This window comes from Lepisma saccharinum, chromosome 1 (genome assembly GCF_977018435.1).
Source record: "Lepisma saccharinum chromosome 1, izLepSacc3.1, whole genome shotgun sequence".
Classification (NCBI taxonomy): domain Eukaryota; kingdom Metazoa; phylum Arthropoda; class Insecta; order Zygentoma; family Lepismatidae; genus Lepisma; species Lepisma saccharinum.
In genome coordinates, this window is record NC_139229.1 from 162,655,864 (window position 1) to 162,675,529 (window position 19,666).

Genomic DNA, 19,666 nt, shown 5'->3' on the forward strand with positions numbered 1-19,666 from the left:
CATAAAAGTAAACAGAGTTTAGCAACCTGTAAAGCCTCTCCGGATAGGAACTTTTTAAACTTGCTGCAATGGACAATAAAATTGTAGCTCAAGAACTAATTGTTGTAAGAGATGAAATCTTTGTTGTTGTTTTTTCAGAATGTTATGGGCTTTTAGCAGAGGTGAAACTTATACATTTTATCTCCCAATAATGAAGGTTAAAGGAAGAAAATATTTTAAAAAAATATTGTAGCCACCACAATAGACCAAAGTAAAGAAAAAAATGTATGTAGTAGTGGTCCATTCCTACAACCATGCAAAGTTTTGTTGCAAATAGCCAGACATTTCTTGGAGAAATAAAATAATAATGTATAAGAGTGCCTGTGTTGCCAGCTTACGGAAGAAATTTCTGGGATTTAGTTTTCTAGTGTCACCCTATGGATGCTGGATGAACTAAATTTGCAGGGAAACGCAACAAAAGACCACTCATTGAGAATGTGTAATGCCTGTGCCCAATTTTGAAACAAAACTGAAATTACACAACATTTCTGAGTCAAATTTCAGAAATTTCGAAAATTGGGCATTTCTCCCTGGACCCTAATTGTCACATGTGAACATGTTCTTTTGTTCTCATTATTACACGTAAAGGTGAAATATACCAGCAAAAAGTGGTGGTTCAAGACGAAATAGTAGGGCTGAGCTGATGTATCGGTATCTGCCAACATTAGTTGTATCAGTATCGGAAAGTAACTTGAAATTCATCTGATGCCAGCATATACTTTTCCAGCATTTTGGTCTTTCACAGGGTCTGCAAAAATGCCGAGCAACACTTTCACAGTCCCATTATTCTGGAAATAATGCAAAATTCAAATTTTCTTTTTATTTGGCACCAATTTTGCATGAAAAACTATATTTTGTGATTACTTAATATCTATTATTAATATTCTGATACAATTCTCGAATATTCTAAAGCAAATTTATTGGTAAATGGATGCATATAATTGGAGTTGAATATTTACACTCATATTGATCAATATTTTCAACAAATTTTAATAATTGCAATTTTCAAGTATCTGTATTAGTGGGAATCTGAAAGAGTATCGGCATTGGTATTGGCTCAGCCCTAGTAAATAGCCAATTTATAAAATCTATCCCATGATCAAAGTGAAACAATTCTTTTAAAAAACTCAACTTGTTAATAATACCAACAATGTAATTCGAGTATGTCATACTTCCTTGTGTATACAAATTAATAAAAAAAAATAGAACTGAAATATCATGTGTAGTTTTGAAGAAATGACATGTTACTTGTTGCCATGTGGTGCTATATACCCAAGCCTCTTGAAATGCATATAAAGGGATATAAATATCCCACCTGTTTGCTAAATGTTAAAATAAAATACATTTAAATACTACTACAGAACTCATAAGGAAATGAACACATACTTGCTTCACGTAGCCTGTTGCCTACATTATTTGTTCTGTTAGTTCTTTCACTGCCTGCTAAATCCACTAGTGACAGTTGGCTTACACAGACTGCCTGTGAATCTTGCAGTACTTCGTCTCCTGCACTGTCCAAAGGAGCCTGAAATTGATGTAACATTATATTAGAGATGGACCAATAAGAAATTTTAATAGATATCAAAAAAGTGCAAACATAAAATGTACATACCATATTTACGTGTGTGTAATGCATGTGCGTGTATACTGCACACCCTGGTTTTTGATGGGGAAAAGCAGCAAATAATTATATCTTGTATATAATCCATAGAAGAATTCAGGTTCAAGAAATGGCTTTCTTAGTTGCAGGCTGTAAAGCTTTTGCTATGCCAATCAAGAGCAAATGACATATCAATTCAGTGAGTCACCTGTTGCTATGTGGACCAAGAGGAGAATATTATCTTGTGTATACGAGTCACCAACCCATGCCACTCCCTTCACCACTCACTATGTTTAGCATCCCAAAGTTTTCACCTCTGTAACCACCTTGTTTATTTTGTAGTAGAAAAAGCTACATCAAAGTTATGTTATGGATTTACAGCGATCAGGAAGCTATTTTCTACTACCCAACAAATACTGCTGATACACAATCTGGGTGACGGAAGGTGCATGCTCGAATTCTGTGCTTTTCCTTGGTGTCGCAAAATGTTTGGTTACAAAGTGAAAAATTATGGGAATAGCCATTTCACTTTTTTTTATATATATACACACACACACAATGTTATATAGAGTGACAGAGAAAACAAGCGTGGTTTCAGATTGGCTGTCCAAATTATTCTGTGTGTAATATGCACCACAGTTTTGGGGGACAAAATTTTTGGAAAAAGTGTACATGAGTCAATATGGTACTTTACCAACAGCAAATATTTTACCAATCTGATATTAAATGACAAATGTTCCTTGAGGAACAAGAATGGATCATTAGCCTCCTTGATTAATGAATAACCAGATTACTAATAATGGTTTTGTCCTAGAAAAAGAAACTGCCTTTAGATGTTTATCTTACAAAAACATGGGAATATGAATTACACAGGAATGAGCATAATTAGCTGCCGTTTAAAATGGTAGAAATAAAAGGAACAAGTTTCACTAGAGCATATTGTGTAAATGGAACTAATTCTACACTACTTTGAGATTAATTCAAACAAACACACAAACTAAACCAAAAAATGTCTTTCAAGTGGTCACTTTGCGATGCTACAGTATTGGAATCTTTATCTGAAGTTGAACGTCACGTATTTCAATACATCCTTCCAATAGTACGGCCTCCCAGATGGCATAGTGGTAGTGACATCACCCTGTAATCAAGAGGTCCTGGGTTCGATACCCAGTGGAGGCACATAGTTCAGATCCCATTTGAAACTGTAGGCCCAGACCCAATTGGCTCATATGTGCATAAAGTAGACTTAAAATCTCCTGCTCCTTCCCAACACACTCAAATTCTCGCTCGATAAGACTCCAATACTGTGCAGCATCACAAGGTGACCAGTTGAAAAACATTATTTTTGGTTAGTATCAGTTTGAGTTGTTTGAATTCATCTCCAACAAGTGTACAGATTAATTGTTTGTTTCTTGAATTAATCTCCAAAATGTATTCCACTTACATAATATGCTCTAGTGAAACTTGTTCCTCTTTATTTCTGCCATTTTAGAACAGTCAGCTAATTATGACACTAAATGAAATGCTATTTATAGATAGATCAGTAAAATTATAGGTAATTTCAGATAAACTAATTAGCTTATATCTGCCAATACCAATAGTGTGCTGATTAAATTGTTCCACCCCATATGTTTATTAAATAATAACATATAATATTCATATATTGGTAAGTTTCCTGCTTCATCATCACTACTGCAAAATATACAAACTGTGCAATAGATAAAATCCATGAGCAAGCAAGCAGTACCAGAGGGCTGATTGTGTACAAGATGACAATGTATTCCTGCGACTTTGGTACAAATGTTTGTAGGGTATCAAAAAGAATGATTAGGTACATTTTTCTCTAGTTTCCCGCCAATTCAATCATGTTATTCAGGTTTTACCCAAAAGCTCATGTACACCCACACAGACATTTTGTTGATTAAAGGCAAATCATTATATTGATAAAAAAGGGTGTTGCAATTTTCCTTCAGAGGGTTGAACAATGCATAAATAAGATCTATCTTTTTTAATGGAACATATATTTAGACAATGTTTTTTTTCTTTATTTCTTGCAGCATACTAATGCATAAAAGCAGCAGAGACCAGTGTTAGCTGACAATAAAGTAACTCTCATTCTCATTTTTTTAAGAATGAGTTAACTATATTTTAATCAAATATCTCCCGCATGAGCAGGTCCAGCAAATATCAAACCTAAGATAAAAAAAAAGTAAGTCAAGTGTTCCATGTGCTTTGCACCAAGCCATGAAGGTGTATAGGGGGTGTGGAGTTAGGGCCCCACACTTTCTTGATCACAGCTGTAGGTGAGGGTGATGTGATCAGCACCATGCCCCTAGCTGCCTTTACACCCCAGAGTTTCCTCCAGGTACCCACTTTATAGGATGCTGGGTGGGTGCCGGAGCCGCTTGAACAGGTGGAAAAAAATCTCTGTTCTCCCCTGCCAGGAATCAAACCTGGGTCTCTCGCATGGTAGTCAGATGCCCTAACGACAGCTACCATGGCCTATCAAACATAAGATCACTTGCACCAATAGCAGAAAGGATAATCATTAATTTCTACTACTGAAGCTCTGCAACTGCAATTTATTTAAGTGTTCCCTTTCTATATTGAATTAGAAATTAACTGCACAGGCAGTGGATTAGTCATCCTAAATGTAGTTTGGGCACTCTTGAAAATTTCATGGTAGACAGTTTCTAAATAATTTTGAAAGTTTCACTCACCACACACACAATTGTGAATATTATTTCTGGCATACCTGCACAAGTCTGATGGTAAACACAGAATGGCTCCTGCTTGACTCTGCATTTAGGTTTGTGTGGGCCATTTTCCTTTTCTTCTGTCCTCGATAGAAGACATCAAATGCTTCTTCAGTAGATTTAACTTCAACCTCTGTAGCCCCATGAACATAGACATTTTGCCGGGCATCTTCCCGAATGATCTTCTTCTGAGCCTGTCTGCAATAAAACCATTCATGAGAAATTGCAGCCGTCACTAAATGCATGTTATACAGTACTTACTGATTCAGAAAGTTAATACTTCCGCATTCCCAACCTCACCCATTCTACCTTTGTTACTTTTGATAGTGATCATACAAAGTAAAACAAGAGCTCCAAAGAACTACGGTAACTTTAGCAGGTAAAGAAACATGCCAAAAAGAAATGACATTGAATTTATCATAATCTAGTCTCTTGCTGGGTAGGTAGAAATGCTGAAGAAATCCCTCAACAGTGGAAAGAATCCATAATTGTTCCTGTGTTTAAAAAAGGTGATAAAATGAACTGCAATAATTACCGTGGAATTTCTTTACTCTCAACAACATATAAAATATTATCTAACATTCTTTTAACAAGACTAACCCCATATGCTAATGAAATTATAGGTGATTATCAATGTGGATTTAAACGTAACAGATCAACTACAGATCAAATTTTTCACATCAGACAGACACTTGAAAAAAAGTGGGAATATAATCAAAATGTCCATCAGCTATTCATCGATTTCAAAAAAGCATATGATTCGGTCAAAAGGGATAAATTATATAATATATTAGTAGAGTTTGGAATACCTAAGAAGCTTGTTAATATGATAAAAATATGCACCAGTGAAACAGAAAGTAAAATTCGTGTGGGTATTAATATGTCTGACAAATTTACAATTCATGATGGGTTAAAACAAGGAGATGCATTATCTCCATTGCTCTTTAATTTTGCCTTAGAATATGCTGTAAGGAAGGTAAAAGAAACTAAAGAAGGACTAAAATTAAATGGTGTGACTCAGTTGTTAGCATATGCAGATGATGTAGACTTACTGGGGGATGATGTGAATACAATTAAGAATAATGCTAAAATATTTTTCAAAACTGCTAAAGAGATAGGTTTGGAAGTTAACAAAGAGAAAACTAAATATATGCTTACAGGCCGAAACCAAGTGTTAGGTAATAATCAAAATCTAATTATTGATAACTCGTTTGAACCAGTTTCCAAATTCAAATACTTAGGAGTAATATTAACAAATGAAAATTATATTAAAGAGGAAATAAAAAGTAGGCTTATTTCAGGAAATGCATGTTACTTCTCTCTTCATAAACTTTTGTCTTCTCGTTTAATATCTAAGAAACTAAAAGTTAAAATATACAAAACAGTAATTTTGCCTGTAGTATTATATGGATGTGAAACTTGGTCCCTTACATTGAAAGAGGAACATAAATTGAGAGTATTTGAAAATAAGATCCTTAGGAAAATCTTTGCACCTAAAAGGGATGAGGAGACAGGTGAGTGGAGAAGGTTACATAATTTGTATTCATGCCCAGATATTATTAGAATAATTAAATCAAGAAGACTTAGGTGGGCAGGCCATGTGGCACGAATGGGAGAGGAAAGAGGAGTTTACAGGATTCTTGTTGGGAAATCTGATGGTAAGAGACCTGTAGGAAGGCCAAGACGAAGATGGAGGGACAACGTTGAGATGGACCTAAGGGAAATCGGTAAGGATGGAAAAGAGTATATAGAACTTGCTCAAGATAGGGAAAGATGGAAGGCCTGTGTTGCTGCAGCCATGAACCTTCGGGTTTAAGAAGGCTAGGGAGTTAGTTAGTTGGGAAAATGTAAAATCCAGGAACATAAAATCGGGGTTGCACTGTATTAATTTTATTATAGGGATTAAGAATCCAGTTGTAAAAAATAAAAGCTCAGAAATAAAACTGCAATATAGTAAATATTAAACTAAGCTTGATAATTAAAGGAACCAATAACACACAACTTATTGTGATGGAAGAAAAATTCAAAGTAAAATAGTAAATTACCTCATTGGATCCTGGGACTGATCCTCTAATAGGTCATATGCATAATTATTGTATATCTCAATGTAAGTAACAAAAACTGCATATGCGTTGTCCTCATTGATGTTATCAACTTTTGTATCATCTGGTACACGTTCAGATATATCACTACCTGGTTCTTTCCTAGAATACAGATAAAGAACATTAAACAATTTTGTATTCAGAAAGAACAAGACAAGGAGCATACAGGACATTATCTCGAAGATAATGAAGTTCCAAGGGAATCTTCCTTGATTTAAAAACTTGAACAACTGTATTTTAGTCCTTTTTTTAATGCAAGAGTGATCAAACGTAATTTCCCTAAAAACAAGACCCTTCACATATGGGTCAGTTTCTTGAAAGATGCAGTAAAGAACTAATTCTCTTCCATTTTTTAGGACAGAAATCTCCCCATTCTTCTACACTTTCACTGGTATTACAGGGTGGCTACTCTAGGACCATGATAAAATTCAAGTGTAATTCCCAGTTTTCAAGGCGAACTTTCCAAAAATTCAAGGGTATAAGCAGATGTTCTCTATATTTCAACCTTAGGAATTACCTCCTATCCCCACCCTTACACACACACACACACACACACACACACACACACAAATAGTATATTAACAATATAAAGGGCATCTGTGATTCTTACAATCAGCTCACACCCGCTGTGGGTGCAAAACTTGCCCCATATTTGTCACTTCCCGCACACTCCAGATCCATACTGCCACCGGCAAATTCAGCCTCTATCCCAAAGGAACCTGCTACAGCTCTAACCAAATATATATCCTCACCTGCAACATCTGTGGGAGCTTCTACCTGGGGGAAACCTCCACAGCCCTGAACCTCTGCATCAACAACCACCGCTCCTCCACCCAAAACCTGGACTTTGCTGTTGCCATTCACACCAATCACCACAATATTCCTTTCAATGACTGCTTCCAGGTAGCAATCGTCCACTCCTTGCCCCAATCTACCAACACCTCAGTATGTAGAAGATAGGAGGGGGCCTACATATCAGCCATGAGTGCAACCACACCTCCAGGCCTGAACAAGGCCACCAAGTAACACCCCTCATCCCCACTCCTCACCCTCATCACCACCTTTCTCCACCCTCATCACCACTCAGTTTTCGACAAGCCTGGCAAGAGAACTACCTACATTTTTTTTGTGGCACTCAACATATTTTTTCTGGACCTGGCAACACTGCAGGGCACACTAACGCTCCGTTCTTGTCACCAAGTTCTACACCTTTTCTCTACTCCTGAAGATGTGACATACCATCATGAAAGTTTGAAGTTTTTCTGTGTCTGGCGAGTGTTTCCTCTCTCCTCTTTCACTTTTTATATACGTATATATCTGTATCTATTTAAAATATTTAATTTAAGGTGCGGAGTTTACATATGACATACTCAGACTAGAAGTACCTCTACAAACACGTCAAATTTTACGGGATATACTAATACAAGTATACAAAAATTGTTAATTGTGAATTTCAAACTCAAATTTACGTAATCAACTTGCAATAATCGTCTGCCTGTCAGAATGTTCTACAAAGGACACTAACAAAGAAAACTGATTAAGAAAATTCTGTTCTATTTTCCACACAGTTTTATTTTCCTTCCTCAATAAAAATAAAAGCTAAACTGTGAAAAACTTGGCTCAGGTAATTTATAAATATGTATACAATCAATGGGATTTGAATTAATAAAGTTGTAATTTTCATGTCTGTGGAGAAAAAATTCACGAAGAATTCCCAGAGCTAATAATTAAGCAGAATTCCCGGAGAGTAGCCATCCTGTATTACAAAGTAGTTTTCTATTAATGTTCGTAATATGATACAAATAAGAAAATACACTAATACTAGAATTCACCCTTCAGTTAACAATTTTCATCTATTAGAGGACAAATGAACAGACAAAACACTTGAATAAAGATTAGCATTTTTGTAAAGTGAGTAAATTTAGTGTACGCAAAATATCCAACACCACATTCATAATGAGCACAACAAAACAAATACTGGAATTAGGTTTAAAATAGGAAATGAGAATCAATAAATTGTCACATAACTAGCATATCAACACCAATATAATACTGAAACGACTGATTTTCTCTGGTAATTGGTTAGAATTAGGGCTGAGCTGATACAAATATTCTCACTGATTCCCACAGATACAGATGCCTGAAAATTGTAATAATTAAAAGTTGTTCAAAATATTGAATAACATATTTGCATGTAAGTATTGTACTCTAATTATATGCATCAATTTACCAAGATTTGAGCTTTAAAATATTTAAGAAGTACATTAGAATATTAAATTCCATTTTATGTTATCACACAATTCAGTGCAAAATGAAGAACCTTGAATTTTGCATAATTTCCAGGATAAATGGACTCTGTGAAAGTGTATCGCAACATTTTTGTGGACCTCGTGGAAGACCAAAATTCCGGAAAAGTAATAGCAGGTATCTGTAAATACATGCCAACTGATACTTTCTGATATTGATACCACTGGTATCAGTCGATACTGATGGATCAGCTTTGCCCTAGTTAGAATACATCTGACAGATCCTGGCACACTAAACATTTTCTTTCAGGTGCAATTATGATAAATACCTGCTACTTGTTTAAATAAATCAGTTATAAAATAATTATGTGTGGCAAATGTTGTTATAATGGATATTAGTCATTTTGGTAAAAATTGTAATATCAATGATAATTGTATCTTCACCACTAACCTAATACATAACTCAATAAGAAACCATAATTCATTGAATGTTAAATTTTAAATGTTTTGAGTCCTGGTGTTCTAGTATGAAGAACTGACCAGGACTTGCAAAGTAGGCCATGGGCAGCATGGTGCTAATCACATATGAACTTTGAGTGACATCAAGATCCACATTCCGTATGTCCTTTAAAAGTAGTATAATGCACAGGGGGGGGGGACTTGAATGTATCTGCAAAGTGTATTTTAAAACACTTAAAACACTATGTAGAATGAATAATTTCCAAAGCCAATAAAACATATTATGCAGAGCATATTGTAATTTAACAGTGCAAATTTGGCAGAGACAAACAAATATGTTAATGAGAGAGCTGACATATGAAGAAAAAGCTTAATGAACAAGGATAATTCATATTCCAATATTGACTGCCTTACCTTCTTGGTGTTTTTGTACTTTTGCCAGAGAAATGAGAATAAAGGCTGCTTTGCCTCTCGAGCATAGCATCAGCTTCACTCTGGACATCAAATCCGTTCAGTTTGTCAGGCTTGAATACATACTTTCTTGCCTGGTATTCCATAATACTGTTGAATATCACATCCAAACAACGTGGCATGATACCGCCATCTTGTGGGACACCAGTCATGGTATATGTCTTACCAGAACCGGTGACTCCGTAAGTGAAAATAAGTCCATTTGTTCCGTCTAGAAGATTACTCACTAGGGGTAGTGCAACAATATCAAATATAGTTTTTTGTGATGCTGAATCATCAAATACTTCTTTGAAAGTATATCTGATTTCTTTGTAAGTTCCATTTCTTAAATTCACTGTAGGATCTGCTGGAGCGAGTTGCACTGCTCTTTCGTCAATTATCTTCAAACAGCTCCGGTCATTATCGTTCTCTAAGGGTCTCAACCTACAGTATACTTCCACGGGATCTTTCACAAGACCCCTTTGCCGTAATTTTGGAGTCTTCCTTGGATCAAACTTGTAACGTCTGGAAAAAATTAAATAAGACATTGGTAAAGTAAATAAAATTTTATGACTTCACTCACACATAAAACAACACAACATACACAAAATTCTGATTTTGTGATTTCCCAGCATTGGGGAATCACAAAATAACTTTTGCTACATGGTCGAGATATTCAGTATTTTTTAAACTAGATGGGGAAATGCCTTAATGATCACAGTGGAATTTCATTTGTCTGTGTTTCAGAGACCTGAGGTCAAGAACTTAAAATGCAAGAAAATGTAAATTCAGATGTAACCCTTCATGGGTCACATCAGAAAAGTAAAATCTATGGTCACACATGGTGCCAGAGACTGGGTTTTTAAAATCTGCTAAATTAATGGTTTAAAACACCAAATCCTCAATTATCACGATTAGATTTCTTTTTTGAACATTTGAGATTCTACAAAACTATAAAAATTGAAGTTCTATAAAATTATAAAAAGGCACGGAACGGCAGACTGGATTTTCAGCAGTAGGTAACAGCAAGGGGCTTTAACGAACCCTCCCTAGCAGCATTAAGATCTTTCTAACATGAAAAGAAAATCCTTCAAGAGGAAGGTTAGAAACTCAGATAGAGGGAGGGTGTTGACAAAACAATCACTGATAAGTAACGACGTTAAAACCACACACTGAGAAAGAGAGACTGTGCACAACCAATGCAGGGTTAAAAAAAAAAATATCATTTTTTGCTTACTCAGGGCCGGAAAGATTAACTGTGTTAATCAGGGAAATATAAAATTTAGGAAAATAAAATTACAGTTTCAAAGTGTTTACGTGTGGGCAAAATAGCAAACCGGTGGTGGTGGCCATTCAAAAAAAATATAATAATTTTACATGGTATAGGAAAGGATTGCAACATTTGAACATTTTCTGTCATTCTTTGCTTGCAGTGATGCATTAAAACTAGACTTTGATTTATATCCACTAAAAAGCACCAAAATATGAATGCAAATAAGCATAAAAGTCAAATTATGCACAACCATTTTAGAAACATACTCTAAAAATTGTATGTCATGGTTTATATTCTTTATGACCCCACTAAAAAACACCTAGCACACCACTGTCCACACAATTCCAAGAATTGAAGAAATATATGTAATACCTCAACATGGGCAGTGAAAAATCAAAGCATATAAGTTACTTGTATTTTAACCTTTAGAAGGTCAGAGGTTGCTTGTTTATGTTAATCAGCAAATGCATTTGCCACTGGACGACTGGTAGCTATGTTTACCTCCTCCACATGGAACCAATTAACATTTCTTGAAAACCACAAATGATAATTCAGTTCTATCTTCTTTGTTCATTTATATATGTATATATATATTATTGCAAATAAAGCAAAATCTCATATTTCAGTGATATAGGGCCTAGCACTTATGCAAAATAATTAAGATGGAACTTAAAACAACTCTAAAAAATGTACCATGATAACTTTCTCCTTCAAGAAAAACACATTAAACAAAGCATATCCTAGAAAATAATTGTGTTCAACGAGCTGCAGCACAGAAGGACCTGGAAGTCATATTTGATAAACTTTATCTAAGTACATCTCCACAGTATACTGGGTCTGTTCTGTAGTTTTACTAAAATAAACAATCTCTTTGCTCTCAGCACTTTCTACAAATCTTTAGACTAAAATTGAATACTGCTGTCCAATCTGGTCTATGTCATGCACCTCAAATTCCATCGGATTTATTATAATTTTCTTCATATAAATTTCTTCCAATTATAATCAGAGGCTTTGGAAATCTTCATTATAACTGAACGTTCAACAAGATAAATGTTGATTATATGAAATAAGATGCAAGGTTATTGCAGCTTAAGTAAGACAGGATAAGCATGTAGGAAATTCACTTTCAAGTGTAATCCCACACCACTTGAAGCCATCAAATTTTTGTTCGTCAGAAGCCTAGATTATCCCTCATTCAGTGTTCACTGTTCCACAAACAACCCACCAAAAATAATTACCAAATAAGACATTTGTGAAATTCAGGCACATTTTATAAGGTTGTTGTGTAAAAATGTGTAAGTCACTCAACTACATGTCTAATTTTATTTTATGCTATTTTATCTTGATAGTACCTTCCAATGCAAAATGGCCAATGCTGTAATTGGAATCTTCTGTTAAATAAATAAATACCACTATTATGACCATCAGGTGCTATGGAAAAGCAGAAAGTGCTGAAGACCAGAAATCACACAATCAGGTGTTGGAAGAATTTACAGAAGTAATTTTAGTGCAAACAACTCTAAACCTGACCTGCCTAAACTAACAACGAAAGCATTTAGAAATGTAATACCCCTTCATACATACGTCATTTGATATATTAGAAGTACCGTGTCCATTCAAAAATCTGAAAAATTATGTATTAGAATTCCTTCTAGAGCATTCACATGAATCCTCGCGTGGTTTGCTTTCTTTCTTGTATAAATGTTATCAATAGTTTAATAGACATATGTAGTCACAAAACTATTGAAAATATCTAGTCAACAGCGAAAGCAAACTACAATAAGATTCACGTGAATGCTCTAGAAGGAATTATAAGTATATGTATTTTTTTCATATTTTGGAATATCATAGCAGTTTTTTGAAAGCAGAGGAATCTTCAAAAACAGCTGCCCTGGCTGCGGCCAAAAGTCCAGCCGAGCCTTAAGAGAATATTCATAAAGCACTGTCCCCATGTTGATCCATAAAAGGAACGCCTTCACTAACTTCTTTCCCTTGCCAGCAAGAAATTTCCACTTTCAGCACTGAGCACTCCTATCTTCAATATATATTTAGCATTATGCTCAATTCTGCTTTTCCATAGAGATTTCCTCATTTACAGGTATATACAATTATTATCAGTTTGCTTTTTTTTTACCCAAGATCCTTTGGATATATTGCAATTTCATCATGCTACGAATGCAATTTTTACATGGTTCGATTTCGATTTACGTCTTTTAACATTTACTGTGGAGTTTTAGAGATTACTTAAGATTTTGTTCGATATATGCTTTCTTAGTTAGGTTAGGCAGGTCAGGTTTGGTTCTCAAAGCATTAAAATAAAGACCCTAAATGCATTCTACTAAGGTTCAGATTTACTTCTACATTCATTCCCACTAGTCTACGATACGGTAAAAATTTACTATCCTTCGGACACCTCTATTTTTTCGTTTCGTCAATTTTTGACATTCGTACTTACATATCTGCTTCGCGGAACATTCCTGAAGGTGTATCAACGTTGTTTTGATGAAATTAATTGCAATTTTTCACATTACCAGTACGTCTTTCTGATAGGCCTTTTCGCTTGCCTGAGATGAACTAACCTAACCACGTGCCAATGGTTCGTGAGGCTAGCACCAATGGTTCGCAATTATTTCCAATTTCTAGATCCTGATACTAAAACGACACCAAATTTTAACTATGTTTCCTAACCTAACAGAACTAACCTAACCACGCGCCAATGGTTCGTGGGGCTAGCTATTCTCCGTCGGAGAATTAATTTTCAACAAACATGAATTTCAGCTATGAAACATTCCCACATCACACAAAACACCTTCCCGGTGTTCGACAATGCTACAGGAACTTATTACGGTAAGTAGTTTCTTCTGTAAAAATAAATAAATGTGTCCGAAGGATAGTAAACAAGTACCCCTTTCTTTTATAATTACCCACAAAAATGCTCACAAGAGTAGGTTATTGAGTTGTCTTAACCCAACTTCCTTATTCTGCTTTAGGTGTAGGCTAGTACATTTTTCATCTGAGTTAATATCATACACAATCATCAAACATTAATTCCCTTATAACCTCAACCTCATACAAACTGAATTACCTAGCTCGTGCACACACCTATGCATGCTTTGTTAACTTTAATCACATTATTTAACGATTTTATGAAATGCCCAACCACAATTCAAACTTATTATTGCTTTATAGTGTGCAAAACCAAGATTATGGCAGTTTGAGTAAAAATGTAGTATTTTGCAGATTAAGTAAGAGAGAGGGTAGGCATGTAGGAAATTCTGTTATGTCGTTTCTTTAAAAAAATAGTACATAATAAAACAATCTTACTTTAAAAAGTATATACTTTCTAGTCTGGGTGCCGAGCCAGCACTATGGGATCCTCGCATGCCATTCTGTCTATTCCTGCTGTTACAAATCAGACTGGCAACAGTAGTAGTCTTGTAGTACAGAATGGACTGTCGCTGTGCTACCATGTTGACAGCTACATGGTAAAAATTGCACAACTTTTGATAATAGACGAAACATTCATGGCAATCCTAGCTGAAATTCTTGGTAAATGTCTTTTATATCGGAGACACATTTCTTCACTTTTACAGAAGAAACTACTTACGGAAATGAGTTTCTGTAGCATTTTGAAAGTTCGTGGGAGGTATTTTCTCGATGTAAAATGCTACACAAGAAATAAGCACTTTTGATATAATAAACTTGCATTTTGTGCAAAGCGACAACATTATGCCGTTGTTTCCATTATGTACCTGTAGATGGCGCAAGCATCGAAAGTCACGCAGTCTCACCAGTGTTTCCAAAAGTGGCTTTTTTTTTTAACTATGCTTACCTAACCTTTCCGGAAATGGTCCATGGGGCTATCATGAATGGTTTTTGAGGATATCGTGAATGCTTTTTGTGGCTATCGTGAATGGTTTCTGGGGCTATCCGTCAATGGTTTGTAATGACACAATGAACACGAAATTAGGTATTTTTTATTTTTCGGTTAAGAAGGTTGAAACACTGCATACCCACTCCAAATCAACAACACAAGTATGACGTGTGATGATCCACAGCTGTGCGTGCCATATTGTATGTTCCGCAAATGAAGAAAGGACCTAAAAGAATTACTCGTATGTGAAAAATTGGCACCTTCAACTACGTATGTTCCGCAATACACAATTGGTAAGTGCGAACCATTTGAAACTGAAAATATCTGATAGAAATGTGTCTCCGATATAACAGACATTTACCAAATTCTTTTTACAGGAGTCCTCCAGAAATTGACATCTTACCATATCTCATAGCAGTGCATAATGCAGTGACTAGACACAGATTGAAAAAAATCTTTCTAATCTCAATTGTATCAATACTAGTTTTCTGAAAGTCTGGACCTTTCTACTCCACAAAAAGAAAAATGTTATATTTCATTTTACAGACTGATAGGCTAATGAGGACTGGACCTGCATTATATATAGGTTTCTCAACTAGTGAAAATGGCACAAAACTCTACTCTGGCGATAACACTGAAGGAATACATTTCAATGATTTGCTTATCAAATATACTAATATCTTATATTTGTCAATACAGTTTGTGTTATGAACTGAAGAATCGGTAACTTTACCGCGAGTCTAGCAATTTTATAATTATTTCCAAACAATGTGCCTCATACATACAACATGAAATTACTAAGTACTAGAGAAACACACAAGTAGTGATATCGTACAAAGATGCTCCGAGTCAACATTAATAAATAGAAACAAAATCATCAAAACGTGGCTATACTTTATCGACGATAATATCAAGAAAGGAAGTTATATAACTAACAACAGTATTACAAGTAAAGACTATACCTAGTAATACTACCCTTCGAAATTTAATATTAATCTATGTGTTAACAGATCTAAACCACTCTCAAATTTTCGCAAAATACAATTTTTAGAAAACCTAAAATTAATAAATAATTGTTGGCTAAATTACAGTAGATGAATTAGAGTTAAAGGAAGTAGTATCATATGGCATTATAATATATCAATTCAATTTCTAAGAAAACAAACTTACGATGGTTTCATTTTGGTCGTGGCCACTCCTAATGTTACTGTTCCGTTGCTCCTTTGAAATGGATCGGAAAAAAATAATTCAAACGTACTTAAATATCACGCACGAATGTTAGAACGGAAATATGCATACATTTCTCGACTAATCAAACGTATTACAATACAAAATAGAATTTTTGACTAGATGACAGCGAGCACTGCATCACCATCAGACACCGAACAAATCACAAATGCAAATGCACTGAGCTTCTTTAAGTTTACCGGTCAAATCGAATCAAACAAAGCGCTGTCTGGCGCTGTAGTCAAACCAGTAGTGTTGCAAACCCTACAATATAAAATGTACCTTTTTGGTGTGTAATTGTATTGTATGCTGGTTGTTAAATAATATATATAAAAAAGGGGAACATAATGTAAAAACGCAACGATGAAGATAAATGTCGAATATATGAAATACATAGAAAGACAAGCGCAACTGAAGACCCATTCCCTCTGGTCAGCATTTCGAACACATTCTTCTATGGTGAAGTCAGTCGTACAATGGCACTGCAACCCAAGGCCTCGCGTTTCCTAACAGTGGCCCTGTGTATACGTACAAAAAAAGCAATTTTTGAAACAAAATTGGAAAATTTGAAAAAATCTCTTCCAAGCGCAACTCCCAATTGTTGCTTGCTGTTATGTTGTGTTGTTTTCTTTTTATCATTTTGTTTTCTGTTTTTAATTGCAGCGATGAAGATAAAAAATGAATTATAGACGAGAAAACTAACACAAATCCAAAAAAATATATAGAATATTGATGATTGTGGTGAATATTCGTAATTGGCATAAAAGAGGCATTACAACACATTTTTAAAATAAGAAATATGAAATGCGTATTTTAATTATTACATTTAAAAGTAATTGTATTTTATATGCCAGGGAACATCATGTTATTGAATTTTGTTTTGTTGTTGATATTTCTTTTGTGAATTGTCAGTTCGTATAATGTTAATAACTTTAACAATACTCATAATTGGGAAAAGAGAGACGCGGTAGCATATAAATACGGAGAAACTAGTATACTCACTTTTATCCGCGAAGCTGTTTTTTCTTCTTTTTCGATTAATTTCAGTGGCCACTGCCACCATCCTCGTTGGAACTTGCTGTGCTGTTGCTGCCAAACATATACGCTGGCAAGACCGTGCTAATGACATTGAGCTATAGTTTTATACCTATCTACTCGAAAACACGCCAAAGTGCATCTTTTGATACGTCATCACACTTGTTACAATAACATTTTGCATGAACTCTTGAAACTTATCAACTTGTGGGACTTCTCAACAATATGTCCCCATCACGTGGAATCATATTGGTCAAATCACATAAAACGAAAGTAGAAGGTATAATCTAATGAGTAAGGTTAACCAAAGGGTATGCAGCGTATACCAAGTATATATATATTTATATCCTCCCTCGGCTAGAGCACTGGTGGAACAAGTCTCTATTCATTCAAAATATGAAGGAGACGAGACGATAATCCAAAGATTATTCAAATTTAGTTACTAATATTTGTAATTGGCAACAGTGAATCATGGGTTCTGTGGGAGTAAACTGGTGGGAAAATTCCCTCAGTGGAGATATTATTTCTCGGAACTGCACGGTAGAACAAGGGAAAATTGGTCCGTTACTAGGGGAGTGGCTTTTCCCGCATTGTCCTATTTTTTAGAGCGGGAGCTAAGAAAGCAGTAGTTGCTCGGGCGAATATGTGGACAATTATCGTTTGCTAGGAAATCCATAACAAAAACTAAAGCCTTCCTTTGGATTCTTGGGTGTATAATAAACCATTCACGGGTTCGAATCCCGTGAGAGATACGAATACTCGTTTTCTCGAAAAGCTCTTATAAGGTCCCAACATGAACGTAGCCAGAGGGCTCGGGGGGCAGAAGCTCCCCCCTGAAATCCTACAAATGTTCCGTTAGTTTATAAACCTGCCGCATTGAAACCCCTCCGAAATAATATTCTGCGTACGCATAGCATATTTATTACTTTTACTACTTTTTCGCCTTTAGATGGCGGATACTGATAAGGGATGACCACCTTAGGTGTATGTGTCTATAGTAAAGCCTAATCTATGGTACTTTATGCGCTTAATTCTCCATATTCCCGTAAAAACGCATCCAATGGATGGATAATCCAGGACAAACCCATGGACGTCCGGATTCCGGAAAGGTGAGAGGGGCGTGCCTCCGCTGGAAAATGAATGTCCCCCAAAAAATTATATTTCACACATAACTTCATTTCAGCCACAGTAATTTATATTAATTATTACAAGTGTGTTGAGGGAACATGATATTTCAGACTAAAACAGTGTTTTTAGAGGGAACATAAACCCATAAGTACAGGAATCAGCATTTTCTACAGATTCATTGTGTCCGTATTTCATTTGCGTGGTACAGCTTTGCTGTCTTTCCAAACAAAGGCAATGTGGAATGTTTGTAGGTCTGGCTGAAATGTTTTTCGCAGGAGAGATGCTTATCTAATGTGTTCAACTCTTCCTGCTTGTCTGGAGACCTTGTTAGATATAGATCAAACGAATGATTCAAAATGCCAAGAGCAACAAGTTTAAATGCTTGAATCACTCAAACCTTTGTTGTCTTTGACCAGAAACTCAACGGAAAAAGAGAGTTCCAATTGGCGACAACTTTCTTCAGACTACCTGTCTACGTACACTCGTTCCGCTGAAGGAAAAGAAGATGAGAATTTATGCCGTGATAATTAGTGTTGTATATTTTTGACTGTCCATTGTATTGCTATTGGGAAAAGACAAATATGGATTTTGGGACATTTGACTACAAATGAAAACCTAGGCAAATTATGTTTGTTTTTTGAGTTGAAAATATGACAGGTGATTAATTCTTCTACAAACCTGCATAACGAAAACCTAAACAAATATGTGAAAATTGAGTTGTGATAATGGATTCTCTTTAATCATTTCACGTTTCTTTTTTATTGTTATTGCCTCATCCTCAGTCGTCTTTCAGTTCAGATATTCCCATTTCGTAATTTTAATGGTTTACACTGCAATTTTCAAAAATCAATTTTAACGGTTGTGCTTAGTTGAATAAACTATTGTGTGTGTGTGTGTGTGTGTGTGTGTCTGTGTGGGGGGGGGTGTATGTGTATGTGTATGTGTGTGTGTGTGTGTGTGTGTGTGTGTGTGTGTGTGAGAGAGAGAGAGAGAGAGAGTTGAGTTTTTAAGTTCACTTTATGCACAGATAGACTAATCGGGACTGGAGTTACAGTTTAAAGTGGGATCCGAACTACTATGTGCTTCCACCGGGGATCGAAGCTGGGTACCTTTATTACATTGGGGATACACAGGGGATATCTTTACTCTCTCTCCCTTTTCTTTGCAGAATGTGATGTGAAAGAGAATGAATAGAAAAAGAAATAAAGGGATGATATCAAGGTAAGACATGATAGTGTCTCGGTCTCGCCTCGAGTCAGTCTCATTGTATAAATAAATGCCTGTCTTGCTCTCGAGTCTCGACTCGCTTTCAAAAGGCAAGTGTCCGTCTCGCCTCGAGTCTCGAAATGCCGACCTCCTTGTCAGAGTGGTTAGCACAGCGTGCTACGACGACAGGCGTCCAGGGTTCGAATCGCTTCCTGTTCATTGTGAGTATTCATTCATCAATTTCATTGTATCATCACTCAACATCATCGTC

The 19,666-nt window shown here is 35.6% G+C and overlaps 1 protein-coding gene across 1 annotated transcript in view; it reads right to left on the minus strand.

Annotated features, from left to right (window-relative positions):
• Positions 1 to 16,215, minus strand: part of pav (kinesin family member pavarotti) — a 55,367-nt gene extending 39,152 nt beyond the window's left edge. The window contains exons 1-5 of the mRNA XM_083141657.1: positions 15,970 to 16,215; positions 9,617 to 10,177; positions 6,441 to 6,599; positions 4,395 to 4,593; positions 1,426 to 1,564 (exon numbers count right to left, since the gene is read on the minus strand). Coding sequence (XP_082997783.1) covers positions 1,426 to 1,564; positions 4,395 to 4,593; positions 6,441 to 6,599; positions 9,617 to 10,177; positions 15,970 to 15,980 — 1,069 coding nt within the window. The 5' untranslated portion in view covers positions 15,981 to 16,215. The remainder of the gene's footprint in view (positions 1 to 1,425; positions 1,565 to 4,394; positions 4,594 to 6,440; positions 6,600 to 9,616; positions 10,178 to 15,969) is intronic.
• Between the last annotated feature and the right edge of the window lie 3,451 nt (positions 16,216 to 19,666).